Genomic DNA, 27,674 nt, shown 5'->3' with positions numbered 1-27,674 from the left:
TTGGATGGGGATTGTCAGTGAACAGCAATCTTCAAGTCTTTCCACAGATTCTCAGTGGGATTCAAGTCTGGGCTTTGGCTGGGTCACTCAAGGACTTTCACGTTCTTGTTCTGAAGCCATTCCAGTGTTGCTTTGGCTGTTTGCCTGAGGTCATTTTCCTGTTGGAACATAAATCTTAGCTGCAGTCTAAGTTATTTTGCACTGTGCAGCAGGCTATCTTCAAGGATTTGCCTGCATTTGGCTCCATTCATTGCTCCCTCTATCCTTACAAGTCTACCAGTCCCTGCCACTGAATAGCATCCCCATAGCATTATGCTGCCACATCCCCATACCAAAACAATTTGCAGTATGTTGTCCTGATGAGGGAAAAATAAGCCCTCGTCGGGACGGCATGGTGTTGAAGTTGTGGGGACTCACTCCTATGGAGGAGGGGTCCAATTGTATGACCATGCATTCTGGCCCTTCGGGGTCAGGATGCATGTGTTTTGATTGACCATGTGCCTGACCATGATTGATTGCCATGATTGATTGCCTTTGGGTTGAGGTGCATGTGTATGCCAATGGGACAGTCTTGATGCTTCATGGTAGAGATGGTGTTAGATGGGTGATGAGCTGTGCTCAGTTTCCACTAAACATAGCACTTTGCATTCAGGCCAAATAGTTCAATTTACATCTCATCAGACCACAGAATCTTATGCCTCATGCTCTGTCTTTCGCGTGCCTCTTTGCAACCTCCAGGCATGCTGTCATGTGACTTTTTCTCAGACGTGACTTCTGTCTGGCCACTCTGCCATAAAGCCTCGATTTGTGAAGTGCTGCAGAGACTGTATACAGCACATAGACAAATAGGTTGTGGTAGTGGAGGGGAAAGTGCAGCTAAAGGTACTCGTGGTGTTTAGGAGGGGACGGGTTTTGCATGGACTGTGGGAAATGGATGGAATATCCAAGAAATGTTGGTGGAATATCCAAGAAACAATTACATGTACCACGCTAAAGTTGCAGCTTTTCTTGTTGCATAACAGTAAGACAAGGCAAAAGTGTTCTCTCCATATGTGGATCAACCATTGTCTAAATGTTTAATCTACAAATAACATCCTGTGCATGTTTTATTTTATTTTTTTCCCACCAGAGGGAACACACAGTTGCTGTACCTTCCTTGTGGTCATCGTTCACAGCTTCGATTCTCGCCAACATTGTCGATAACATCCAGGTCAGTAGAAATGTGTTTTACAGTGTACACCTCATTGGTACAAATTGAACTATCATTATTTACCTATAAAAAAAACCCCACCTTTTAGAGGCCATTTTCCCCCGCAAAGTGGGGGTTGGCCTTTTTCGGGCACCGTGGTTGTTGTTGTTTTTGTTGGTCCCCTTTTTGAAGCAATGTTTTACGGCCAGATGCCCTTCCTGCCGCCAACCGTGTTTGTCGCCTTTTACGACAAACAGGGAATTACCAGTGAACTGGTACTCAATTAGCCGACCTCGGAAGGATGACAGGCTGAGTCAACCCCCCTGGTGTTAATTCAGCGATCGACCGGGATTCGAACCCAGGATCCTAGGATCCTAAGCTGGCACCCTAGCCGCTAAGTCAACACCAGGCATCATATTTACCTATGATATTAGGTAATCTTTTTTTCTTTTTGCCAAGGCAAGATAAAAATGACAGTTGAAGGATTACGATGAACAGTCTTTTTAAACGGTTTGCAATACCTTGTTTTAAGCTGTTTGCCTGCTGAGTGTTTTATCTAAACCCTGCCAACAGTTATTCTGCTTATTGGATTGCTCTACTGATCCTTGCAAAATTAGCCAGTTAGACCCTGCTGGTTGCACACGCTTTACTCTGTCCTTGAATGACATCAATCTAGGGCTGTGACTTGGTAGCAAAAACTTGGTTCGGATCAGGCTCAGTCATTTTGGAAAATAATTTGCTGGGTCCCGGATTGCTTCAGAACCTGGATAAGTTTGCATTGCATCAAGCGTTTGTAAATTGATAGCATGGGGGACGCATGTCCTTGATCTAAGCTGCACTGTCCAATTACGGTGACTTCCTGCATGCATTAGTTGATATTACAATTGCTTGTACTCCTTTTCTCTCCCCTCCCAGTTTCAACAGACATGCTAAAATTGCTGGTTTTAGCTAGCTAAGAATCTTCGCTTTGATTCCATCTTGGATTCGGTCTTTGGCGAGGTGAGGTACCCGGGACAGTGAGCTGGGTACATCACCTCGCCAGGGACCTAATCCAAGATGGAACCCGAGTGGAGGTTCTTAGCCGACGAGGAAGTGATTTTGATGTTGAGCGTTGAGTTCTGCAAAACCCGAATAGCGTCAAAAGGGATTTACAGCGAGTCTGCTATTCTAATCAAGCGATGTACTGTATGTGGATTGTGGACAACAGTAGATTTTGCAATTATGGTACAGTAGCTGCAGTGCACAGTTAGTGCCAGATTATGGTACCATTTTGCTTTGAAATTCACAAAGTGAAGCAACATGACCATTCTGTAGCACATCTGATTCATATACTTATGCACATTTTTACTGCACACACTTGCAAAATACTGCAATGACTTCATTTCATGTGACAGGAAAATATCCGAGTTATTTTCCGAGTTGACAGCCAAACTCGGCTTGACTCAAACTCTGCTCTGAGTTGCACCTTGCCGAGTTTGAGTTCGGGTACAGCATTACATCAATACTAAAACATTATCGATCACATTAGTGAAGAAATTTCAGCATGTCCACTTGCTTGTCTAGCCATTTGCTCCTTGCAGCTACGTTGGCAGTCTGCTGAAAAAATAATTTCGCAGACTTACACACCCTTTGCTTAAGATTACCCTCATGTGCCTTGAGAGTGGGGAAACTCCTAAAATGGTATTTTACATTCTCTACTGGCTGATAATATCCCACAAACACAGCCTACTTCCTTCTTCACTAAAATTCATCTAATAGCTTGTTCATCAATTGATAAACGAGCTTTGTAGCACAGCTCGTTCGTCTTTGGTTAACATGACTGTTTACTTCTCTAGGTCACTACTAAATGTTGCTTGACTTGCCTTTCTTCAGTGCTATTTTATTACCCTTGCCTGAGGAGAGGGTATTGCATTTGAGTCCATTTGTCTGTTTGTCCGCACAAAATAAATATGATTTTCTCTGCAACCGTTGGTCCGATTGACAGGAAATTTTCACCATAGGTGCACCTACACCTGTAGAAAAAATTTTAAGGATAATTATGACGTCATAGGTCACGTGGTTCGGCCACCATCTTGGAAAAACCGAAAAACTTTGCACCTCTATCTCAAAGCGCTGAATAGAAAAAATTGAGAGATGGCTCATTGTAAAGAACTCTCCATGTCGAATAACATCTGTGAATGATAATATATCGGTGCCTCCATTATGACGTCATAATTTGACAAGTACAAAACGTCATCCTATCAAGATGAAATTTCTTGAGCATAATCTAGGAATAAATACTTAAGAGGGGAAAAAAAATGATGCTATTGGTCACGTGGTTCGGCCGCCATATTTGTTTTAACACAAAAGCCTTAAAAACAAATGAAAATACATTCTGGCAAGGGTTTGCAATCTCTGATTGCTCTTTTTCTTGTTTTATTTGCTATAGTTGCTTTTTTCTGCCTCACAAAACGTTCTGCTAATCTAATGAAAGGCAGTATGGCTGTGCTGTTTGTTGTAGTCTTTTTCATCAAGATCATCAAGCCGTTCCAATGTATGGCTGTTATTAACATGCAGAATTTGTGCATAACCAAATGACTTCTGCCTCAGGCTGTCATTCAAGTAAGATCAAAGAAGCTTTAACATGGGATGGGATCAACATGGGACTGCATGTAGTTGAGACTGCATAAGTTGATAGTTTATATACTGATAGTGATATTTCTTGCAAAACTATTCTGTGGATGGTGTAAATGAATTATGTGAGGAGTTTGTTAAGTAAATGCATAAGCTACTGAAAGAAACCTTGAAAACCCATGGATACCCTCTAAATGATTTATTTCGTTTCATGGGTATTTAAAACTTTTTTTTCTGACGCTCTTGGTTGACTCGTCGTATCTGGCTCTACAGGCAGCTTTAACCTGCAAAATTATCCACTCCTGTTATTGTCTCGTCTTCGACTTTGCTGGCCACTCCCACATTTTTTTTAAACGCTCATTTTCTTACCAGTTTCAGTGACCACAGACAAGTGTTTGAGGAGATAGACTAGAAATTTGAATAGCACGCATCAGAATCCTTTACATACCCACTTTTTATTTTATTTATTTGGAAGGTATAACTTAAGCTTCATTTTGGCCTCGACTGCCATACTGCACTAGTCGTGCCAGTACTATGGAAAGAGCACACCACAATTCAAGGATAATGTTTTTTACAACTATTTTTGCAATTTCTCCCTACTAAGAGAAATGCTCCATTTCATTCGGATTTTGTTTTCTTTCATTCCATTTCATAGCCTTGCATACCTGACTTTAAAAATCAAAATGGCCATGCTGTAAATTCAGTTTGTCTATTTGTTTTCAATTTTAATTACCCGCATGTGTGAAGTGAAAATCTGGCTAAGCAATTGGTTCACTTTGTTAGCCTTTGTCTGTCTGCTCATCTGTCCACAAGCGTCAGTTTATGATCATGGAACTACTTGATTTGAATTGAATGTTATATTTTGAACACAAATTGGAAAATGAACCTGTGGTTTTGCAGTACTATGGCTCTGAATTTGGCAAATTGTAGAGAATATCGTCCCGGTCGCTCGTGCGCAGAGAGGAGTAAGGTAATTTTTTTAGTTTGTGTGCTTGTCTGGCATTTGTGCATAACCAAGTCATACAAATGATTTTCAAACAAAATTGAAGATCATTCCAAACAGGAAACGTAGTTTTTAGGGATGTCATAAAGGACACAAACAAAAGGCACAAATTACTAATATAACGTGTCACAGAGGGTGGTGTAAAATACGCTGCATCAATGGCGGTATACTTGTGAAAAAAGTTTTTCTCCAAACTTTAAAACTTTTATTTCATTTAAATTGAATTATACAGTCGTGGCCAAAAATATTGGCACCCTTGCACTTTTTTCAAATAACTCACAATTTTCTCGAAACATAAGTTGAAATTGACAAAAGTATTCGGTCAACACAATTCTTTATTTCACTGTTAATATTACACAACCTTTGATTTTGATTCAGAACTTAATATATCCTTTTAAATCAGAAAATAAAAAGAAATGGCATTGACAAAATTATTGGCACCATAGACTTAATATTTGGTAGCACACACAGCCCTTGGACAAAATAACTGCAGTCAAGCGCTTCCTATAGCCATGAATGAGCTTCCTACACCTCTCGACTGGCAGTTTGGCCCACTCCTCTTGTGCAAACTGCTCCAGTTCTCCCAGATTTGAATGGTGCCTTCTCCCAACTGCTGTTTTCAGATCTCCCCACAGGCGTTCAATGAGATTTAGATCTGGAATCATTGCTGGCCACTTCAGAACATTCCAGCGTTTTGTCTTGAACCATTCCTGGGTGCTTTTTGAAGTGTGTCTGGGGTCATTGTCCTGCTGCAAGACCCATGGCCTTCGACGGAGACCCAGCTTTCTGACTGGGTTGAACATTGCACTCCAAAATGCCTTGGTAATCTCCTGATTTCATGATGCCAAGCACACATTCAAGGCACCCAGTGTCAGAGGCAGCACAGCAAGCCCAAAACATCACTGAACCTCCTCCATGTTTGACTGTAGGGAAGGTGTTCTTTCTTTTAAGGCTTTATTTTGTGTTGTGTAAACATAGAGATGATTTGCTGTACCAAAAAGCTCTAATTTGGTCTCATCTGTCCACAGGACATTCTCCCAGAAGGATTTTGGCTTGTACAGGTGTGTTTTGTCAAACTCCAGTCACGCTTTCTTATGTTTCTCTCAGCAGTGGGGTCCTACTGGGTCTTCTACCATGTAACCCCCTTTCATTGAGTTGGTGACGAATGGTGCGAGTTGAAACTGTCATACCTTGTGTTTGAAGGTCAGCTTGAATCTGTTTGGCAGTTGATCGAGGTGCTTTCTCCACAACAATCCTTCGCTGCAATTTTCAATCAAGTTTTCCTCTTGCGGCCACGTCCAGGGAGACTGGCTTCAGTGCCATGGGCCTTAAACTTCCTGATAGCATTGTGTACGGTGGACACAGGAACATCAAGGTTTCTGGAGATGGACTTTTGTAGCCTTGAGATTGTCCATGCTTGGCTGCAATCTTGTGTCTGACGTCCTCAGACAATTCTCTGGTTTTCTTTCTTTTCTCAATGCTCATTGTGGTGCACACATTGACACAAAACAGCAGATTGACTCCTTTTCTCTATTCAAACTGGTTGATTGAGTGATTTTTATATTGCAGGCACCTGCAACTCACCACAGGTGAGTTCAATTCCAAAGTAAAGGAGAATCACCTGCTTGAAATCTAATTATTTCTAACAAATTTTTTATAGGTGCCAATAATATTGTCGGGGCCATTTTAGGATTTCTGTGTGAATAAGCTAAGATTTAGTAATTATTTCAGCTTTTTTGTTTTGTTCCACTGCAAACCAAAGAAATACATATGTGGATACCAATTTTTAAAAATTTTAATTTCAACAATTTTCTGGAAGAAATGGTGCATTATTTGAAAAAAGTGCAAGGGTGCCAATATTTTTGGCCACAACTATATACTTGAACACTGTAGAACACAAATCACCTTTTTGGCACTTTCATAAACCTTCTGTTTATCTGTACTTGGCCAAAATATTACAGCATTTTACATCATCTCGCCCAATCAAATTTGCCGCTCACCAGGCTCGCCCGTGTCCTTTTTTTTCTCTGTCAAGATTGTGCGGGGTAAGGTGTTCTATGAAGTCTCTAGTTTATCTGGCGTTCTTTATTATGTCTGCTGTTTATATAATTTGAAGTGCAATGCCGAGCCTGAAAGGAGATATGACAAATGTCACCTTGTAATTTCTCAAGATCAAGGCAGAAATCTCAACAAAATGCCTATGTAACTCACGTTAAGTCAGCTGTCATCTTAGCTTCTTAGATTAGACTCGGTATTGTAAAGTCCTTCTTGAGACCTATTTTATTCTGAGCCATTTAAATTGGCCATCCCATTGATATTGCAGCGGGAGTGCTTCTTACCCATGACCTTTGTGAAAGCCGGTAAGAACATATCAATATAAATTTACGTTTCTCTGGCAGTAAATGCAAAATGTTTTATATAGCACAGTGTAACTTGAAATGCACAGCAGTGTATTCTGTGACCAGTTACTTGTCACAGCGGCAATTTTAATACACAGGCTTGCTTCCTTTACCTTCAGCAGGTAGCTACCTTCATTCTGCTCCCAAAATTATGCGCAATTTTAAGTTCGCAGTCGACTGCACTCAAAGCAATGTTATTGCTTTCCTTACCACATTACCACTATATAAAGAGTAGGTCATATACAGTATATTTATGATATTTTTCAAGTTCTATTTGCATAAAGTCATCACTAATTATCATACAACTAATGAGTTGCTTGCATGTTTTTGCAGTTGACCATTACTGATGTCCATCTGCGATTTGAGGCATGCACTGGGGTGCCCGCACGCTCCCTGACCTTGGGTGTTGTTGTTAAAGGTTTGAAGTTGCACACAGATAATAAGGCAGAGGTACGTGCAAGGTGAAATGGAAAAGCATATTTCTTCAATACTATTGTGATTCTTTATTACTTCTCTATTTTGTGTAGATAAGAACAAGGAACATAAGAATTACATACATCAGACTAGTTACTTTGGAGGATGTTAACTTGTTGGTCAAATTCTGTTCAGGGTTATGTCAACCATCATCAAGTGGGCCATCAATCCAAGGTAATGACAACATATTTTGAACTGTGAAATAAATTTTTTATTTACAGTTCAGAAGTTTCCTTGTCATGTTTATGTAAACCATGGCTATTGAGGAAAAATATCCAATCAGGAAATTGGACGTGCAACATGTTTGTTTTTTTTGTGTTTTTTTTTTTATGTAGAAGGTTCCAGGCACGGACTATGTAGTCCTCATCAAGGCCAGGCCTAAATAAAAGAGTTGCATTGATAGAAAAGTGAAGAAGGAGAGAATAGTCTAAGAGGTTTTGAGAAAGCAGAAAATCTGCTTTTTGAAAAGTTGAAGATTATAAGTGTTTGGAAAGACATGGGAAGGTAAAGAGTTCCAGAGTTTGGCAGTGGAGGGGAAGAAACAAACATCATAACGGCCCACCCTTGAGTTGCCATTGGCCACACACTAATCTTGTGATATAGTGGCTTGTCGAGTATTCCATGATCTCGCTAACGGCAGAGGTACACAAGCAGCAAGTTCTTGGGAGCAGAAACCGAAGTAATATCTGTAGAAAAGAGAAAGAGAGCCAACTTTGCGACGTAATTTGAGCGGGTCGAGTTTTGAGGTCAGATTGGGAGAGTTGATAAGTCAAATTACTTTTAATTCAATTCTGTCCAGTAAGTATGTGGAGCTAGAACCTCCCCAGATGTGAGAGCAGTTCTCTATACAAGGACGAATCAATCCTTTATATAGTTGAAGCAACTTTTGAGAGAAGAAGAATCTTCGACATCTGAACAGGACTCCCAGTTTCTTCGAGGCAGACTTAGCTATTTGTGTAATGTGTGGGTTCCAGGATAAATTTGAAGTTAGGGTAATACCTAGTAGGTTTATTGTATCACATGGTGTAATTGTGGAGTGTTCGAAGGAGATTGGAGCGTTGAGAGGAGTTTTAGAGAGAGAGAGAGAGAGAGAGAGAGGGAGAGAGGGAGAGAGGGAGAGAGGGAGAGAGGGAGAGAGGGAGAGAGGGAGAGGAAGTAATTTAGTTTTAGAAGCATTGAATTTAACCTGATTACATTTGCCCCACCGGGAAATCTTGTGCAAATCCGAATTTAAAGAGGTGGCTGTGATCAAACGAGATGCAGATCGATTGAGGGAAAATGGAGCAGATGGGGAAAACATGGAGGAATGCAACGTTGAGTCCTTAGCATATGAGTGCATTTGGTTATTTGTAGAAGAAAGAAGGTCATTGATAAAAAGAAGGAAGAGTGTTGGAGACGGGATAGAACCCTGAGGGACACCGCTGTTGATAGGGAAAGAGGGAGATGTTAAGCCATGGACAATTACAGAGATAGAGCTGTCGGAGAGAAAGCTCGCTATGAGAGGGCAGAGTGAAGGAGGAAAGCCGGAAGAGGGAAGCTTGGATATCAGACCCTGATGCCAAACTCTATAAAGTTACAATTATTGTCACCTGAATTTAGTGATACTGGAAATTCACCTGCACATCATGTCTCCCAAGTAGCCTGCACATGACCCATGTCAATACCCTCTATAAATGATGGCCACCCATGTATTCTGTCAGTTTACGAATGGCGAAGCATAATTTAACACCAAATGAGTTTGCTTACACCATCGGGATAGTTCAAAGGTAGATGACTAAAATTGCCATTTCTTCCCAATACAATGCTCATCACAGTGTAATTTATAGGGCATTTAAAAAAGTACCTTCATACTTTACGTAGTTCGTGGAGAGACCTCGTTTAGGTTGCACAAAGATTCCAACTCCACGTGGGGATTTTTATTTTGTCATCCTTGCTCGAAGGAACCTCTTTTCAACAACACGATCTCTCCAGAATAACCAGTGAAGTGCAATGACCTATTACATTTTAATGCAGTCCGTTAAGGACGAGATTGATCCTCATGATCCAGAAGACCACTGCTCCACATTTCTTTAACACAGCGATATCAACAGCAGCACTTGCAATGTTTGACACAATCACAACTGGAGGGTGAACTATTTATTAGCACCAGGTTATTTTCATCGATGCATTTACGTTTGCCTTGATTTAAATAATGGGCATGCAAAGAGTGTGGATGTGAGATGGGGAGTGATTTTTTTCCAATTGTGTGAATACGAAGCATGATCATTTAGGTGGGAGCAGCCTCATGGTATAGGCCAACATTCATGTTGCTGAAGAATTGATCTTGTGATCATTTATAGGGGTGTTATGACTGGTGTCATATATAGGGATGAGATCATTATGCCTGTATTTCTCCACCTAGCACAACATGGTTGTAGGGATGTCGTGAAAAATGGGGGTGGAGGGCTCAATTTGTAAAAGAGTTACAATGTATCACTACTACAGGTGTCAGAGGCATGTCTGGCTGAGGGGCCCTGGGCTATGCCCTCTCCCTCCCTCCCCTGCCCCAAATTTGTGCAGAGTAGCCACTCTGTCTTCTCAATGTGAATGATTTTCACGATATAGTTTGTTACTATCATTTATTTATTAATAATAAACAGTGTATTATACATTACTCATTCTTCCACTTTTTCTGAGAGAATACGTGTTTACATTCATGGAGAGTTGAAAAGTGGGTGGGCTAACGTGGCATGCACCCACCACACCTTTCCCCGCTCCTCTCCCCATTTTTTAAAGTAGGGGAGCACCGGTCCCCCTCTACACCCTCCCTCACCCCCGGTCAGCACAACAGCATGGCTCTAACTTCATTTGTATGGATGATGATGCTCCTTCCACACCATGCTCATGTTGTCATTGGTGCATTGCAGGACCACGGTATCACTTGCATGAAATGGCCTGTACAATTTCTGGTCTAAAAGCTAATTGCACATACCGTACTTGGGATATCCTAAGGAGGCATGCTTTCAATCGCCAAGTCCACCCACAGCCTCTTATCAACTGAAAGTGACCTAGTTTGAAGAATAGTCCACATTATAAACAGTTCTTTCGAAAAACTTTTGATAAGCCCTTGACTCCATCCATCATGGCAAGATGATGAAGATCCTATGAGCATATTGTTACTGATCGCGGTTTAGATGTTATGATGGGCCGAGCGGATGGTCCAACCGCGACCGTTACAGGATCCCCGACTCACCCGATTCACCCAGAACTTTGGCCGTATCGCACCGCAGCTGCCCAATCTGGGAAAAGACTAAAACGACGAAACGCAAAGAGGAAAAGGAATAAAACGAGAAGACGGACAGAAGAGTAATTGGATTTATTGTACACACACAAGCAAAAAGGGACAATCAAGTTTATTTACAACACATAAGACGCAGGTGACACAGTGCAAATACTAGCTTATACAGACTTAATTAACCCAGGGACAGAACAAACAAAACAAACTCACGTACACAAGAAGGGTGGAAAGGCAGGAGGTGGATGGCTGGAGGGAGAGGAAGGTCCAAGGGGGTCCTGCAGCACGATCGGTGCGTTTAGCAGCCGCCGTTCCTTCACGGCCTTGCCCAAAACCGCCGTCCAGGCCCCAAGCTGCTGTTGTGGCTGCTGTGGACGTCGCGTGCTTTCCCAGGACTCGTCTGGTCCGTCTGGTCCAACCCTCAACTCTTTCTTGCTCCACTCACTCCTCACCCCCGACTCCTCACCGCAACCAACTGACCACCGACTCCACTGACTGACTCTCTCTCTTGACGACCAACTCACGACTCACTCACTTGCTTCTTGCGTGCGCGCCTTTTATAGCGCCTCCGGCGATTAAGCCGCCGGCCTTCAGGACACGCCCATCGGGGTGCTCACCTCGGCCCTGGTTGGTCGCGCGACCCTCTGGCTCCGCCCTTGATGACGACGGGCGGGCACGCCTTTCTTCTCCGACCCGAGCACATGGTCAATGGTGGTTTTGGAGGGGATGTAATATGGGCAATCGAGGCTTGGCAATGACGAAAGGGGATGTGAAAGGAAATGGGGATTTTGGGGATGGGAATGAAAGGGGATCTATTCTCTTTCACTGGTGCAATGGAGTACTTCAATTAATGGGAGACACAGCCTTACTCTAAAACACAGAATAAGAGATAACTATCAAACAGGGGTATTCTATTATTTGGCTGACGTGTATGCTTGTGGACTAATTATGGGATGCCCTTTCACCTTTACACAGCTCCGGAGGTAGGGGGGCGCAGAATAAACAATAATAACAATTCGCACAATCAAAAAAAATATACAGTTCTCATATCCGCAACAATATGTAATCCCTGATGAATTTGTGAAGGTGATTTTGAATACTTTTAGGGATCCATATGCCAAGATACTCTCACCCATTCCATCATTTGTGGACTGGCATCATCAATTTGCACATTCATTTCAGACAGCAATGACGTTTTTGCATAACAACTTCACTTTGGCTTCTTTTGTTATTGGCTTATTTGGCTTCCCCACATCACTTTTGTTATTGGTGTCAGTGCACAGATTAATGTGGTCATTTTCAAATAGAATATGAAAAATACAATTCTCAACTTTTGTTCCTCATTTTTTTTCTGAAGAGTATACTTTCTGCAAAATTCCTAGTAATGCTGAGTTTATTCATGACGTTGTGTTCTCATGATTGATTTTATGTCTGTATAGGGCATCGACAGTAGTGAGCAAGTTGGTGATGTATCAAGGAAGATACTTGAACTTGATTCTCTGGGATTTTATTGTAACCCTGGTGATGATCATGTTGCCAATCTACACCCCAATACTGTACAGGTACACTGCTCACCCCTAGTAATAATTGTTTCCTTGCAACTTACTAATCAGCTTTAATAATGCCATTTACGTACCACCATAGAACAAGAAGCAATGCTTGTCTATAACTTTTGAGCCAGTGCATGATCTTCTTAATTACTACTTGACAGCATGTTCCATTAGTCTATGTCAATGGCTCATTGACTATGTCGCATATGTGCATCCTTTCACAAATCGTCTGGCCCAGGTCTGATGGCATAAGGGCAGGAATTTAAAATTTTGTCAGGATACCAGTGAATAATGGCCATCCACCGTGGGATCCTTAACATCCACCATAGAGGTCGACCGACATGGATTTTTCAAGAGCCGATACCTTTATTTAGAGAGCGAGGGGGCCGTTGACCGATATAATGACATGACTATATAATGATATAATGATATAATGATATAATGATATATAATGATATGATATACGATATAATGACTGATATATATGTAATTGATAAAACAATTTAATATTACAAAATGAGAATTACACAAGATTGTTGAACCTAAATTAACAAACTTATTTATCACAATATATTATTCACTCCAAAATACAGAAATGTATCGTGCACTTGTAAATTTATTTCCAGTTAGTTTGCTACTCCTCATTGTATTAAATTATAAAATGTATAAAAGCAAAACAAAAAAGTTGGGAAAAACATTAGGGAATATTTGAAAATAAATAATTTGGGGGCACTTGTGTGAACAGCAGCATATTCTTCAGTCGGCCTGCACTGTACATCTTATCATACTAAAATACGCAATTTGGCATCTGTCTGTGTCTGTCTGTTTGACCGCAATACATTTGGTCGTTACGAATCCAATTTCAACCAAACTTGACAGGAGGATTAAGGGTCCGTATATTTGAAGACTCAGACTGATGATACCCTGCCAGCCTTGGGCAATTTAAAAAAAATGCATTTACATTCAAATTTGTTTCTGCCTTTAGTAAAATACCTAAGGTCTGGAGTATCTTGGCTATTATCCGTGATATTTGCATCTACGCCCATGTTTTCATGGTCAAGGAATACGATTATGACATTTTGGAAAAGGTGAAGACATTATGCTAATGACGTCCATCATTAATAAAATTCTTTAATTTCATCACTTATGAAATATGTACTAATTTTTTTGGATTTTTGGATACTAGGGCATGCCCGTACTATATATATGCCCGTACTATATATCTATCTAAAATTATATCCCCCCCCCCTCTATTTACATGAAATGGTTTGGTTCATTCGCAACGCCAAAGCGAACGGCGAACGGCTTGCGAGTACAGTGACAATCCCCCCCCTCTATTTACATGAATGGTTTGGTCCATTCGCAACGACCACAGAACCCCCCCCTCATGCAATGGTTTGGTCCAAAGCGAACGGCTTCCGGAGTTTGGTAAAGCAATCGCCATCGCGTGCACAAACGCGCAGGAAAGCGAATGAATCGCAAATTCGTTTTTATTAGTGATACGAATTGAATTGGGAGAAATTGGGAGATGAATGAATTGGGAGAAATAATGCGCATAAGAAATCGAATTACGTACCGTAATGGCGGTCAGCTCGTAACGCGCTCAGCTCCGCTCGTCTCACATCGGCCACGCCTACGCAACAAAGCGTTCTGTGATTGGATGCCGGAAAGCGTGCTGCCGGACAGTCGTCACTGTCCGGAAGTTCGCAAATCGCAGTTAGGATGAATCGTTTTAATTTAATCGCAGTTTGAATTCGTTTTAAAACATAGTTTAACGGCAACATAGTTTTCCAACGTGAAATAAATGAATACGCTGTCAAATGTGCCGTCCGAGGCAGAGTCTGATCGCCACGTTCGGCACACGTGATAGCTCGCTGCTCTCTGATTGGTTGAAGCGTTTTTTGGACATATCTCGGTAAGTAATTGTCCGATTAATATGAAACCTTGAAAAGGCACATCCTCGGGTCCCCAGCAATATACCTGGCAAGTTTCAAGTATATCGGACCCGTGGTTGTCGAGAAACAGCGGTCACAGACAAACACACAGACAGACACACACACAGAGATTACTGGAATTATAGATAGATGTTCATTTCCCAGGGGGTGGCGATTTAGGGTCACAAGGGTCAAAAATGGGAAAAACATTTAACTCAAAATTTCATATTGGGTCATTCCTGGTGGAACTTCTTGCCATCTTTCAACCTTGCTTTAGGTGGGAAGCTTGGGGATTTGCGAAGGTGTGCCATCGACTTTGCTCTGGTTAAATTTTTACTTGACACATCTTCACCCTGTATAATTAACTTGCTTAATTTAATTTACCATCCACATTTAATGGCAAATATTCCTGCTCCATTTAAATTATTTACAGTCTTTGTGGCCCAAAGTACTACTGTTGCCAAATATAGTGTTTGTTGTTATCACACGATTTGTCAGTGTGGCAGTTTGAGTGATTGAGTGTGTGCAGAACATTTTCGCTCTGTAATATATTTTATTTCTGCATTGGAGATGACTTATCGTGAGTTGGTGAATATAGTTTATTTACGTGTCCTGAATGGTCTGGTAGGTTGAATCAAGTGAACGAGCTGATGTGGATACAACAGCACAAACACTGGAAGCTCACAATTACATCCTTGTTCCCATGTCCATGACTGTGAGGTTCTGCCGCCGGCGAACTCCTCATCTACTTCGCTCAACACATCTGCCCCGCCTCCTTGGAGAGCTGCGGCTTCCTGAACTTGCATTGTCACTCTCACAGGTAATGGGCCACCGTAACAATTGGGCATTGCATGTTGAGGCAAAAATCAACATTTTGTAATTGTGATGTGCTTCCCTGGCATTTTATCTACTAGGGCATTGCCCGTACTATATCTATATCTAAAATTATATCCCCCCCCTCTATTTACATGAAATGGTTTGGTCCAAAGCGAACGGCTTGCGAGTACGGTGACAATCCCCCCCCTCTATTTACATGAAATGGTTTGGTCCAAAGCGAACGGCTTCCGGAGTTTGGTAAAGAAATCGCCATCGCGTGCACAAACGCGCAGGAAAGCGAATGAATCGCAAATTCGTTTTTATTAGTTTTAAAACATAGTTTAACGCCAACATAGTTTGCAAACGTGAAATAAATGAATACGCTCTCAAATGTGCCATCCGAGGCAGAGTGTGTCCGCCACGTTCGGCACACGCGCTAGTTCGCTGCTCTCTGATTGGTTGAATCGTTTTTTGGACATAGCTCGGTAAGTAATTGTCCGATTAATATGAAACCTTGAAAAGGCACATCCTCGGGTCCCCAGCAATATACCTGGCAAGTTAAAAGTATATCGGACCCGTGGTTGTCGAGAAACAGCGGTCACAGACAAACAGACGTACAGACGTACAAACGTACAGAGATTACTGGAATTATAGATAGACTAGGGCATGCCCGTACTATATATATGCCCGTACTATATATCTATCTAAAATTATATCCCCCCCCCCTCTATTTACATGAAATGGTTTGGTTCATTCGCAACGCCAAAGCGAACGGCGAACGGCTTGCGAGTACAGTGACAATCCCCCCCCTCTATTTACATGAATGGTTTGGTCCATTCGCAACGACCACAGAACCCCCCCCTCATGCAATGGTTTGGTCCAAAGCGAACGGCTTCCGGAGTTTGGTAAAGCAATCGCCATCGCGTGCACAAACGCGCAGGAAAGCGAATGAATCGCAAATTCGTTTTTATTAGTGATACGAATTGAATTGGGAGAAATTGGGAGATGAATGAATTGGGAGAAATAATGCGCATAAGAAATCGAATTACGTACCGTAATGGCGGTCAGCTCGTAACGCGCTCAGCTCCGCTCGTCTCACATCGGCCACGCCTACGCAACAAAGCGTTCTGTGATTGGATGCCGGAAAGCGTGCTGCCGGACAGTCGTCACTGTCCGGAAGTTCGCAAATCGCAGTTAGGATGAATCGTTTTAATTTAATCGCAGTTTGAATTCGTTTTAAAACATAGTTTAACGGCAACATAGTTTTCCAACGTGAAATAAATGAATACGCTGTCAAATGTGCCGTCCGAGGCAGAGTCTGATCGCCACGTTCGGCACACGTGATAGCTCGCTGCTCTCTGATTGGTTGAAGCGTTTTTTGGACATATCTCGGTAAGTAATTGTCCGATTAATATGAAACCTTGAAAAGGCACATCCTCGGGTCCCCAGCAATATACCTGGCAAGTTTCAAGTATATCGGACCCGTGGTTGTCGAGAAACAGCGGTCACAGACAAACACACAGACAGACACACACACAGAGATTACTGGAATTATAGATAGATAGCAGAATCAGATCTGTCTTAACATGTAAGAATATACTGTTGAAAGTTTTGGACTACATCTCTGAAATTTCCAGATCTAATTAGGATTTATTTATTTTCTGTGCGTTTCGTACAAACCTGAATGTCCAATTTACTGTTGATGCTATCTCCATGTTGTATATGAAAAAGGTATGGTAGTAGGGTTGAGGTTTGGTGGGGTGGGAGGGAGAAAATTGAGAAAAACAAATGTGTAAGGAATGGAAAGAGTAATAATGAAGAAGGAAAAGGAGTAGGAGGAGGAGGGGTGATGGTTAACGGGAAAATATATCGGTAATGTATATGAATAATAGGGGAAATGCCCCATGGTTCACCTGGTACAACGAGGGAACCACTGGTAGACATGGATGACCCAGAAAAGATGTAAATTAGCTGATGGTTTGAACAAACTTGTGAAAACACAATGCAGAGATGATTCCTACAAAGTTGCATCTAAATTGGGTGAATAATTTTTGAGAAGTCAAACGTAGCGATCCTGGAATGTTAATGATTTTTGATCTTTAAATTGACCGACTTAATATGCAATTTTTTATGGGATTTGCAAGGCATCAGGAGGCCTTGGTCTCCGAATTTCTACAAAGTCTTAAGGGTTGAATGGTACATTACAATAGCATGTAATTAATAGATGTACGTGCAGTCAGGGTGCAACTGACGTTCAAACACTACGTAAATAAAAGACATATAATCACATGGCTTCACCGATCGCTTCAAAGCCACACCCTGATTTTCGTATATATACATATTGTTGCGGATATGAGGACTGTATTTTTTTGATTGTGTGTATTATTATTAGTGTTTATTCTGCGCCTCCTGCCTCCGGAGCTGTGTAAAGGTCAAAGGGCATCCCATAATTAGTCCATAAAGCATCCACACCACAGCCAATCATAGAATACCCCTGTTCAATAGTTATATCTTATTATGTGTTTTAGGGTAAGGCTGTGTCTCCCATTAATTGAAATACTCCATTGCACCAGTGAAAGAGATAGATTCCCTTCATTCCCATTCCCAACAAAACTTCCATTCCCCCTTTTCGTCAATTGCCATTCGCATTGCCAACCAACAATTGCCGCCATTGGCCACGAGGCAGGGTTGGGGAAGAAAGGCGTGTCTCCACCTCGTCATAGAGGGGAGGAGTGAGCCAGCCCCACTCGACCAACCATGAGCCAGGGGTTTGGCTAGAGAGGGCGGAGGAAGAGCGATCGGGGAGGTTCGTAAAGGTTGAGGGGCGGGGCCTATATAACCCACGGCAGGGCGTTTCCCGAAGAGATGAGCTTTTACAGAGAGACGAGAGGAAGTCCAAGCGGTTGAGTCCAAGAGAGGCGCTTTGAGTTGAGTCCGAGAGAAGTCCAGAGTTGAGCTGCAGCTCGAGCCACCAAAACTGCACTTACTGCAGCTGGAGCCACCGAAACTGCAGCCACAGCAGCGTGAGGCCTGGACGGCAGTTTGGAGCAGGGCCGCGAAGGAGCGGCGGCTGCCCAACGAGTCGATCGGTTGCAGGACCAGTTGGACCTCCCTATCCCGCCAGCCATCCATCTCCCGCCAGTCCTATCATCATTCCCCGCGTGAGTCTGTCCTTGTTTGTTCTGTCCCTGGGTTAATTAAGACTGTAGGTAAGCTAGCGTTGCACTGTGTATCTAATATCTTCTGTAAATAAACGTGATTGCTTTCTTCCTGCTTATATGTGTAAATAATAAATCCAATTACTCTTCTGTATGTCTTCTTCCTCTTTGCATTCGGTCGCTTTAGAGTTTTCCATATTGAGCAGCCGCGGTGCGATACGGCCAACGTTTGGGTGGAATCGGGTTCTAGTCGGGGAATAACTGTTCGGTCGCGGTAATACCACCGCTCGGTAAAATAACATCCTTTAACCGCGTCCGTAACAATATATATATTTCCTGTTGTCCAGTAGAGTCTTCTATATGATGATGATTATGTCCACTCCTGCATCATTAGATGCATAGGGCTGCCGAAGCAGTTTCTTGACTACTGGTCACAATCCTGGTCGGCGTGTCACTCCTACTCAGGATCCTCGAATGGCTCATTCATCCCAGTAAGCTCGTGCTCATTTCGCTTACCTCGGAAGGATGACAGGCTGAGTCAAATCCACCTAGTGTTAATTCAACGACCGACCGGGATTTGAACTCGGGACCCTAGAATCCCAAGCCAGCACCCTAACTGATAAGCCAACACCAGGCCTCAGAGTCTTCAGTATATACACATGTATTTGCGAGCTATTGTTTCCTGGCTCTCCTGAGAGTCGACAAACTTGTTCCAAAAGTCCTTTTATAAAGTATTGTTGCGGATCTCGAGCTCATCGACGTACTGAGGGGGGGTTAAGCCCTGCTCCCCCTCGAGCTTCGAGTCCACGAGGCCGCCCCCACGCTATACTCGTGGAGGACGGATTGCTGGGCAATTCCAGCCGCCGAGCCTGCAGCTAACGCGTGGAAGGGTTACCGGTCACAACCCGAGTACCTTCGACACCCGCAGCTGTGAGAACGGGGGCTGAACCTCGCACGAGTCACGCTGGTCTGGTACGCCCGAGCGGTTTGTGCGTCACGTAACTCGTGCCGTTAATCACTATGAACCCGATCGAGCGGTTTTAACTCGTGCAATGCGAGGCCATTGGTGAAGGGACGAAGACGGCCAAGTTGGAAACAAACCACAGGATTTATTCACAAATGTACAATGGTTATAGAAAAGGGACACAGAGGAGAACCTTAAAAGTCTTACTTACGTTTCCCAGACAAGGGCCCTCAGACTCTTTCGGGGAAGGGGAGGAAGAGGGGAATGCGCACAAAGCACGGCCGCTTGGTGCAGTTCGCCTGGACGGCTCGTTGGGCGGGTCCCCCCGAGGATGTTCGCGGCAGGGACGTCGATCTCAGTCGTCGTGCACGTAACGGGAATCCACGGAGCGTGTCCCAATGGTCAGCGTGGCAAAGCGCACGTGCAGGGAGTCCAGGCAGAGGTTGTCAGGGCAGAGAGCGCGTTCAGGATCTCGGGACAGAGAGAGACCAGAGGGCGAATCCAGAGCCAGAGATCGTCAGAGTCCAGGGCCAGAGAGAGAGTTCCGGGGTCCGGGCTGGGTTTTATAGCCCCCGGAGCCCCACTAGAATGTTCCACGGGCCTCCACTGGCCGCCGGGGGTCACGTGTCGCGATAGCCCCTCATTAGTCACTCCCCTTAGTTCTCATTGGCCACCGTTATTGGCCACTCCCTTTAGCTCCCATTGGCCGCCGTTATTGGCCACTCCCTTTAGCTCCCATTGGCTGTTCGCTGCTTACCAGCCACGCCCTACAGCTCCTCCCTCGGGCCTCCTAGACCTGTCCTAGGCCCATGACATGGCATTCCAGGCTTCAATGAGGCCTACCCTTGCTCTACCTGCCTCAACGCATACAAACACTGGGAAGGAGACTATACTTCACATTTAATAAGAAATAACTGACTAAGCGAGGCTACATGTTGTGGTGCAACTAACTATAGGGGGTGTTGCCTTTATTCACAAAACCACAACAGTATATATATATATATATAGATATAGATCTCCCAGAGGAGATCTGTGTGACAAGGTTGCGGCCTGACATTGTCATTTGGTCAGGTGCAACAAGAAAGGTCATCTTAGGGGAATTGTCGGTACCTTGGGAAGAGAACATGGAGGAGGTGCGCGAGAGGAAGAGAGGAAAGTACAGTGAGCTGGAGGCAGAGTGCCGGGAGAAGGGTTGGCGAGTTTCGTGTCAGCCATTTGAGGTGGGGTGTAGAGGGTATATTGGAAATTCCTTTTCTGCATTTCTTGGTCGGCTGGGAGTGTGTGGGACAAAGAAGGAGCATGTGCGACAAGGTGGCCCAGGCTGCCTTGAAAGGCTCATTTTGGATATGGAGGAAGTTTATGGAGGCACGTCGAACGGTGTAGGTTGGTTGTGTGTGGTTTTTATTTTATTTTTTATTTCGTTACTATTATTATTTCTTATTTTGTGTATATGAGTGAGTGGGTGAGGGTGTGTGTTTTTGCATGAATGAATTTTTGCATGAGTGTGTGTTTTTGTATGTTGAGTGGTGTATGTTGTAAGGGTAGGTGGTTGGTTGGTTGGTGTTGTGTGTGTGTATGTTGTAAGGGTAGGTGGTTGGTTGGTTGGTGTTGTGTGTGTGTATGAATGATCTGGTGTGTTTTGTTGGTGAGTGGTGAAGGGTATAAAGGTGCGTGTTTGAGTGTTCCACCATGTTTGTTTGGTGCTGTGGATTCTGGATGCGGAGGTTTTGTTGTTGTAGTCTGCGTTCGCACTGGCTGGGGGTGGGGGTATGTACACATCCAGGTGTAGTTGCTGCATGTGGATGTGTATGTGCCCCTGCTGGCCCACCTTAGCTGACCGTATTGAGGTTGAAGGGCCGAAACGGGATGATGCTGAGGACCTCGACTGAGGACCTGGTCAGTGCGGCACACTTGTGACCAGGTGTGTTTTGAACTTATACATATATATATGTATATTCCCTGTGTATAATATGAATGAATGATCGTTTTAAGGCCATTTTCCCCACTAGAGCAGGGGTTAGCCTTGTGGGCCCCATGACAATCATGGTTCCCTGTTTGAGGCAATGTTTTTATGGCCGGATGCCCTTCCTGGCGCCAACCCTTAGTCGCCTCTTACGATGCGCAGGGATACGGTGTACCTATTCTAAACCGGGGTACACACCGTGATCATTCATCCCAGCAAGCTGGTACTCAATTTGCCGACCTCGGAAGGATGACAGGCTGAGTCAACCCCCCTGGTGTTAATTCAGCGATCGACCGGGATTCGAACCCAGGATCCCGGGATCCCAAGCCGGCACCCTAACCGCTAGGCCAACACCAGGCTGGATTGGTGGTGAAGTGTATCTTCTTGTATCTGCATGTATGTATGTATGTATGTATGTATGTATCTGCATCTTCCCTGTGTCTGGAGAATTAAAAGATATTGAAAAGTTATTTCCATTAAATAGATTTTTCTATAATCTGTATTGACCATGGGACACCTACTCAGCTTAACAGGAGTTCAGCTTTTTTTGGCTACGATACCAACTTGAACATGTTACCTTACATATGGCATGGTCTTTTTGTGCGTAGTTCCAAGTTGTCATGGCATTTGAATGGCAGTATATTATCAGATCACACTTGGGCAGGGAATCAAATCCACAATCAGAGCATCTTAATGTTACTCAGATATCCTTCAGGAGCCTTTTGAAATCTAGTGATTTGGAAATGAAAGTGAATGCGATTTTAAACATTGTGATTGTGATTGTCTTTCTTTCTTTTTTTTATTCATGTTGAACTTTCAGGATCAATTTCATGCAATGTCTGACCTTTCAAGTGATCTGGAATTTCGCCAACGACTTGCAGATGCACGACAATGGCGGCCGTCCCGTCGTCCTACAGAGAGGTGTGTGTGGAAGAGGCATGCATTTCTGTCACGACTTGCTACCTCTAACAGGCTTATACAGTCAATGTCAATCCATCTTTTGAAATTATTTCTTAATTGGAACGTACTGTATTGTATTTTTACTGCACTAGGTGTTGAAGAGATTAAGGAATTGACAGATTACCTCTCCATTGTAGTTTGGTGTTTGCCGGCTTTCTAACCTGAAACCTTTTGCATAAATTACTTTTATATAAAACTTTCTCCCCCATCCTATGTAATTTAAAGGAATCAATAATTGTAGCAGACCTCAACAAATCTTGTCTGCAACTCCTGATATCTGACCATTAGTTTAGCTTCCACCAAAGTCGTTTCACCTTGGACATAATGCTTATTTTTGTCAGCTCTAAACTCAATGTTCAGCTCCATTCTTTCATACCACTCTTTTCATGCCTGTGAAACTGGTTTCCTGAGTTCATTGCCACAAGGACTTCCCTACTGGACGTCACTGCCTCCAAGCTTCTCATGTTTTCTCCATTTCTCTTCATCGTTTTTTTTTTACCCATATCCTCCAATTACCTCTCCTTATTGTGTGTGTGTGTGTGTGTGTGTGTGTGTGTGTGTGTGTGTGTGTGTGTGTGTGTGTGTGTGTGTGTGTGTGTGTGTGTGTGTGTGTGTGTGTGTGTGTGTGTTTTTTTTATTTTTTATTTTTATTTAATATATACAGTATGTATAATATTATAGGGGTAAGAGGGTTTCTTGCATACCAGCAAAGCATTTTTACCTCCGCCACCAAAGGTGGATGGAGGTTATGTTTTCACCCCTGTTTGTTTGTGAACAAGATATCTCAAAAAGTTATGGGCAGATTTGGACGAAACTTGGACCGAATCGATTCGATTTTGGTGAAGATCTGAATGTGGATTTGGATACGAAATTTATCTAATTTTGTAAGTGATTCTTCACCATTGAGAGATCGGGTGGAAAGCGATATATAACGTAGTTAATAAAGTTGTGGACGAGTTATGACAAAACTTGGTGGACGAGCTGGTTAGATGACAAGAACATGCCAATTCCATTTTGGTTCAGGTCCGAATCCAAATTCGGCCTATCAGTGGGTTGGAAACCATAAACTGTTCAGCCTGGTGGAGGTATGCACTCTACCAAGTGCTGTTCTGGTGCAGTATGGAACATATTTACTAGGAAGATAGTGCAACGTGCCATGCATCGAGATTCTAGAACCACCTCTGGCTGGAAAAGATGGGATGGGCTGCAGTTTCTTGGACCTGAACAATATTATAAATCGATGGTCCACAGGATTGCTTGGTGTTAGATTTTTCGATTTTGGATCAGGAGGTGTTGTGGGGGTGGGGGAGGGGGGTTCCCCCAAAACAACCTCAATACTGTCAGCCCACTCTGGACTATTTATTTGGTTATACAGTGTTGATCTGCATTCAGTAATTAAAATTTGGTTTGTACCGTTTATAATTTTATTGAGTCACCTTCAGAAAATAAGATGTTTTCCGTTTTACTGTATCACTAAAAATGCAGTTATAGTGCCATAGTGCTTTTAGAAAGTATTCACAACATTGGATTTTTTTTTTTCACATTCTGTTGTGTTACAGCCTGAATTAAAAATGGATTTTTTTTTGTCAGTGATCTACGCATGATACCCCACAATGTCAAAGTAGATTTTTAAAAATAATTTTTTACAACATAATTAAAAATGAAATGCAGAAATATCAAATTTGCACAAGTATTCAACCCTCTGAGTTATTACTTTGTAGAAGTGCCTTTGGCAGTGATTGCAGCTTTGAGTCTTCTTGGGAATGTCTATCAGCTTTACACATCCAGATTTGGGGAGTTTCTCCCTTTCTTCCTTGTAGATTTGCTGAAGCTCTCAAGTTGAATATTGAGCATGGGAGAACAGCAATCTTAAAGTCGTTCCACAGATTCTCAATGGGATTCAAGTCTTTTCACATGCCTTTTTGCAAACTCCAGACATGCTTTCATGTGCATTTTTCTCAGGAGTGGCTTCCATCTGGCCACTCTCCCATAAAGCCTAGATTTCTGAAGTTCTGCAGACTCTTGTCCTTCTGGCAGCTTCTCCCATCTCAGCCAAGGAACTCTGTACTTCTGTCAGAGCGGTCATTGGGTTATCGGTCACCTCTTTGACCAAGGTCCTTCTTGCACGGTTGCTCAGTTTGGTCGGATAGCCAGCTCTCGGAAGAGTCTGGGTAGTTCAATTTTCTTTCCATGTCTTAATGATTGAGCTCATTGTGCTCTTGGGAACTTTCAACACTCTAGAAATTGTTTTATACTCTTCTCCAGATCTGTGCCTCCTCACAATTATATCTCAGAGTTCTTTGGACAGTTTCTTGGACTTCATGGTGGGGTTTCTGCTCTGACATGCACTGTCAACTGTGGACCCTTGTATAGAATGGTTTGTCTGTTTCAAATACTTAATAGCAACTCTTGTGGGATTCCTCCTTGCACCTGCTGAAATATATACATGACCACCATTTGTCGGAGATGGTGAATATAATAGAAGAAGAGTTAACCTTTGCGGAGGTGAAAGCCTTATGAGAGTTGGCAAAAGAGAGGGTTTTCCAGGAATCAGAGGTGAGATCATGCTTGTGGGATTGTCATCGAAATTGAAAGTAAATGTCATGACATTTACAGCATTTTCACATCTGTACCACTTAAGTCAATGGAGAGATTCTATTCTTTCAAAATCATGTCTAGTCAATTAAATTGGCCACAGGTGGACTCCAGTCAAGTTGTAGAGACATTTCAAGGATCATCAAAGAAAATTTGATGCACCTGAGCTCAATTTGGAGTGTCAAAGCAACGGAGATGAATACTTATTGACTCAAAACATTTCAGATTTTCATTAGCTCACCTGGAACGAAGTTCAGGGGAGCTTATTCGATGGTGCGTCGTCAGTCCGCCACCGCTGATGGGACTACACACACGATTTCGATGAAACTTCACCACAACCTTCACAACCCACGCGGGATGTGATATACCAATGTTTGTTCACGGCATTAAAGAAATCTGCCCATGTGGGGACCTACGGGGGGTGGGGGGGGGGGGGGGAGCGGGTGTGGGGTGTGGGGGGAGGGGGTCTAAGGTGGTCTGTGGGGGGTCTTGCTCCCCAAAATAGGTTGGTATTTGCTTTTTTCTCAGAACCTAAACACAATTTTAATGAAACTTCACCACAACCTTCATCATCCATGATGTGCCAATATTTGTTCAAGGAATTGGTAAAAATTGGGTTCTGAGGAGGTACACTGGGTGGCAGAGGGTGTGGGGGGGGGGGGGGGGGGGGTTGGGGGTACGTTGCTCCCCAAAATAGGTATTTTGTTTGTTTGAAGTTTTATGATTATGTTAGTATGATTCTACATGCTGCCCTGTCTTCTAGCAAGCATTGAAATTGGTTTAAAATACCTTTAGTCAGTGCAGTATACTGTTTATTCTATTAGGTGAGTGCCAGGGGTATTGCTCCTATGTTTTTTAAAATTATTTTGTAAACATTTCTAAAACCAAACCTCCACTTTGACATTTTTGGATATTGTGTGGACCAGTGACAAAACAAATCTCAATCTAATTATTTTAAAATTCAGGCTGTAACACAACAAAATGTGAAAAAGTCAAGGGATGTGAATACTTTCTGAAGGCACTGTAAATGCAATGTTAAATTTTGCCAAATGATTTTTCGTCATTTTATGCACCTGATTGAGGTTCTTTATATTTATTGCATGAATATGATGCAGCCCACGTGCCTGGTGGCGTTATGCAGTGACCGCACACCTTGGTCGGCCACCCTCCGTCTCTTTTGTTCATGACTCTTGCGAACGTTGGGCTGAACTGGCACGGCGTGCTCACCAAGTTTCTTCCTATGTCCATGCATATATACAGCGGTTGAATGGTGGATGGGACAGCCTTCTACTCGAAGAAATGGTATTTCTCAAATGCTTTCTGTTGCATTTAGCAAAACATCAGTGGTAGTTATTTGCTCATCTTCCATAGTCAAGTAGCAATCTTTTCATTTTTTTTCAGGACAGTTTTCTACTTTTCACAACTGTTTTGGAAAATTTTATAAAACAAATGAAATGCATGACCTATAGTCGCTCAATACACCGAAGAGCAAAACGCACAAAATAATGGTTTACCATCATTGTGCAGAACACAGTTGAATACAGAACACACACAGTCCATCGTTGATTTGAGTAACATGGCCAATGTCGGAACAAAGATTAACAAAGACTGTAAATTGAATGACAGTTTGGATCACAACAAAAGTTATGATTCAAATATTGGCATAAGGTACTATATCGAATGTTTCCTTCCAAAATGTGTCCTTGATACTCTGGTGTTTGAAGAGAATACAACATAAGTTTAAGAGATCAACACAGATTGTAGTGGCAGGAAGAACAGGTTCTCGTGTTTGCCTTCTATACAATGACTTTAAACCAGGTTCAAAGGTCAATCACATTTTTTAAAGGAAGGGAACAGCTTCTACAGTGTTTTGCGAGAATAAAATGAACGCTGATTATAAACAAGCCTCATTTAACAATCTGTGATATAAATAGACTACATTTGTTGGTATCTGGCAGCATTTCCTTTGGCATCAAATGGTGTTTGGACTCTGTGTGACCACTGGATCCAAATTTTCCCCAATGTGGAGTTGATTCTGTTGCAGCCCTGGCATATTATTTGGCAAAGGTCGGATTTTCCATATCTCCCGATCGATATGTTGTTCCCAGACATCTTTGATGGAATTCATGTCAGTACTTTGTGGTGCCCATGAGGAAAGAAACCGCAGCCCATTTCCATCTCTGCAAAAAAGGGTGTTTATGCCATGTGGCACCATCCTCTTGCAGTGAATGTGTACAACACTGCACAATGCGCTGGTAATACATGAATCGCTCTCACCATTATACCATGAAGGCATTTGTCTGGACCATGGATTAATATTTATAGTGGTTTTTGCACCACCCTGTTTAACACCTTGGTTGGAACTTCCGAAAAGCCCACCTCTGCCAAGTAATATGGTAAAGCTGCAACAAAATCTACTCCATATTTGGCAAAATCAGGTCGTCACACAGCACATCATTAGTTCGATACCTTCATGGTTTCCAGCACTGTGTGGTGCCAAAGCACATGTGACCAGATGATAATATATTATGTAGCCCATTTTATTGTGTTTTTTATCGGATTGTTCAAATCAAGTTTGTTTACAATCAGAGCGGTTAATGTTTTTTTTTTTGGGGTAGGCAATGTATATTGGCTAGCAGCCAAAATAGAAAAGAGAAACTGCTAAGTAAGTTTGTAGTATGATAGGTTTTTGATTAACCAAACTCTCCATCATGCGTGCTGCTGCTTACTGATGGAAGTGGATATACAATAATGTACTTTGGGCAGCATGGAGACCTGAATG

The 27,674-nt window shown here is 42.7% G+C and overlaps 2 protein-coding genes across 2 annotated transcripts in view; both read left to right on the top strand.

The window, feature by feature from the left end:
- Window positions 1–27,674, top strand: part of LOC144891290 (uncharacterized) — a 981,422-nt gene that overhangs the window by 462,329 nt on the left and 491,419 nt on the right. The window lies entirely within an intron of this gene.
- The window catches only part of LOC137434335 (intermembrane lipid transfer protein VPS13D), a gene marked incomplete at its 3' end in the record, with an annotated part of 220,793 nt that overhangs the window by 24,701 nt on the left and 168,418 nt on the right, over window positions 1–27,674 (top strand). The window contains 6 exon segments of the mRNA XM_078784227.1: window positions 1,130–1,210; window positions 7,538–7,654; window positions 12,392–12,514; window positions 15,065–15,256; window positions 22,158–22,258; window positions 26,008–26,194. Of these exon segments, the coding sequence (XP_078640353.1) occupies window positions 1,130–1,210; window positions 7,538–7,654; window positions 12,392–12,514; window positions 15,065–15,256; window positions 22,158–22,258; window positions 26,008–26,194 (801 nt within the window).

Source organism: Myxine glutinosa, chromosome 1 (assembly GCF_964187855.1).
Source record: "Myxine glutinosa chromosome 1, kmMyxGlut1.1, whole genome shotgun sequence".
In the NCBI taxonomy this organism is placed as follows: domain Eukaryota; kingdom Metazoa; phylum Chordata; class Myxini; order Myxiniformes; family Myxinidae; genus Myxine; species Myxine glutinosa.
The sequence above is the reverse complement of the archived record's forward strand: the minus strand, read 5'-3'. Positions and strand labels throughout refer to the sequence as shown.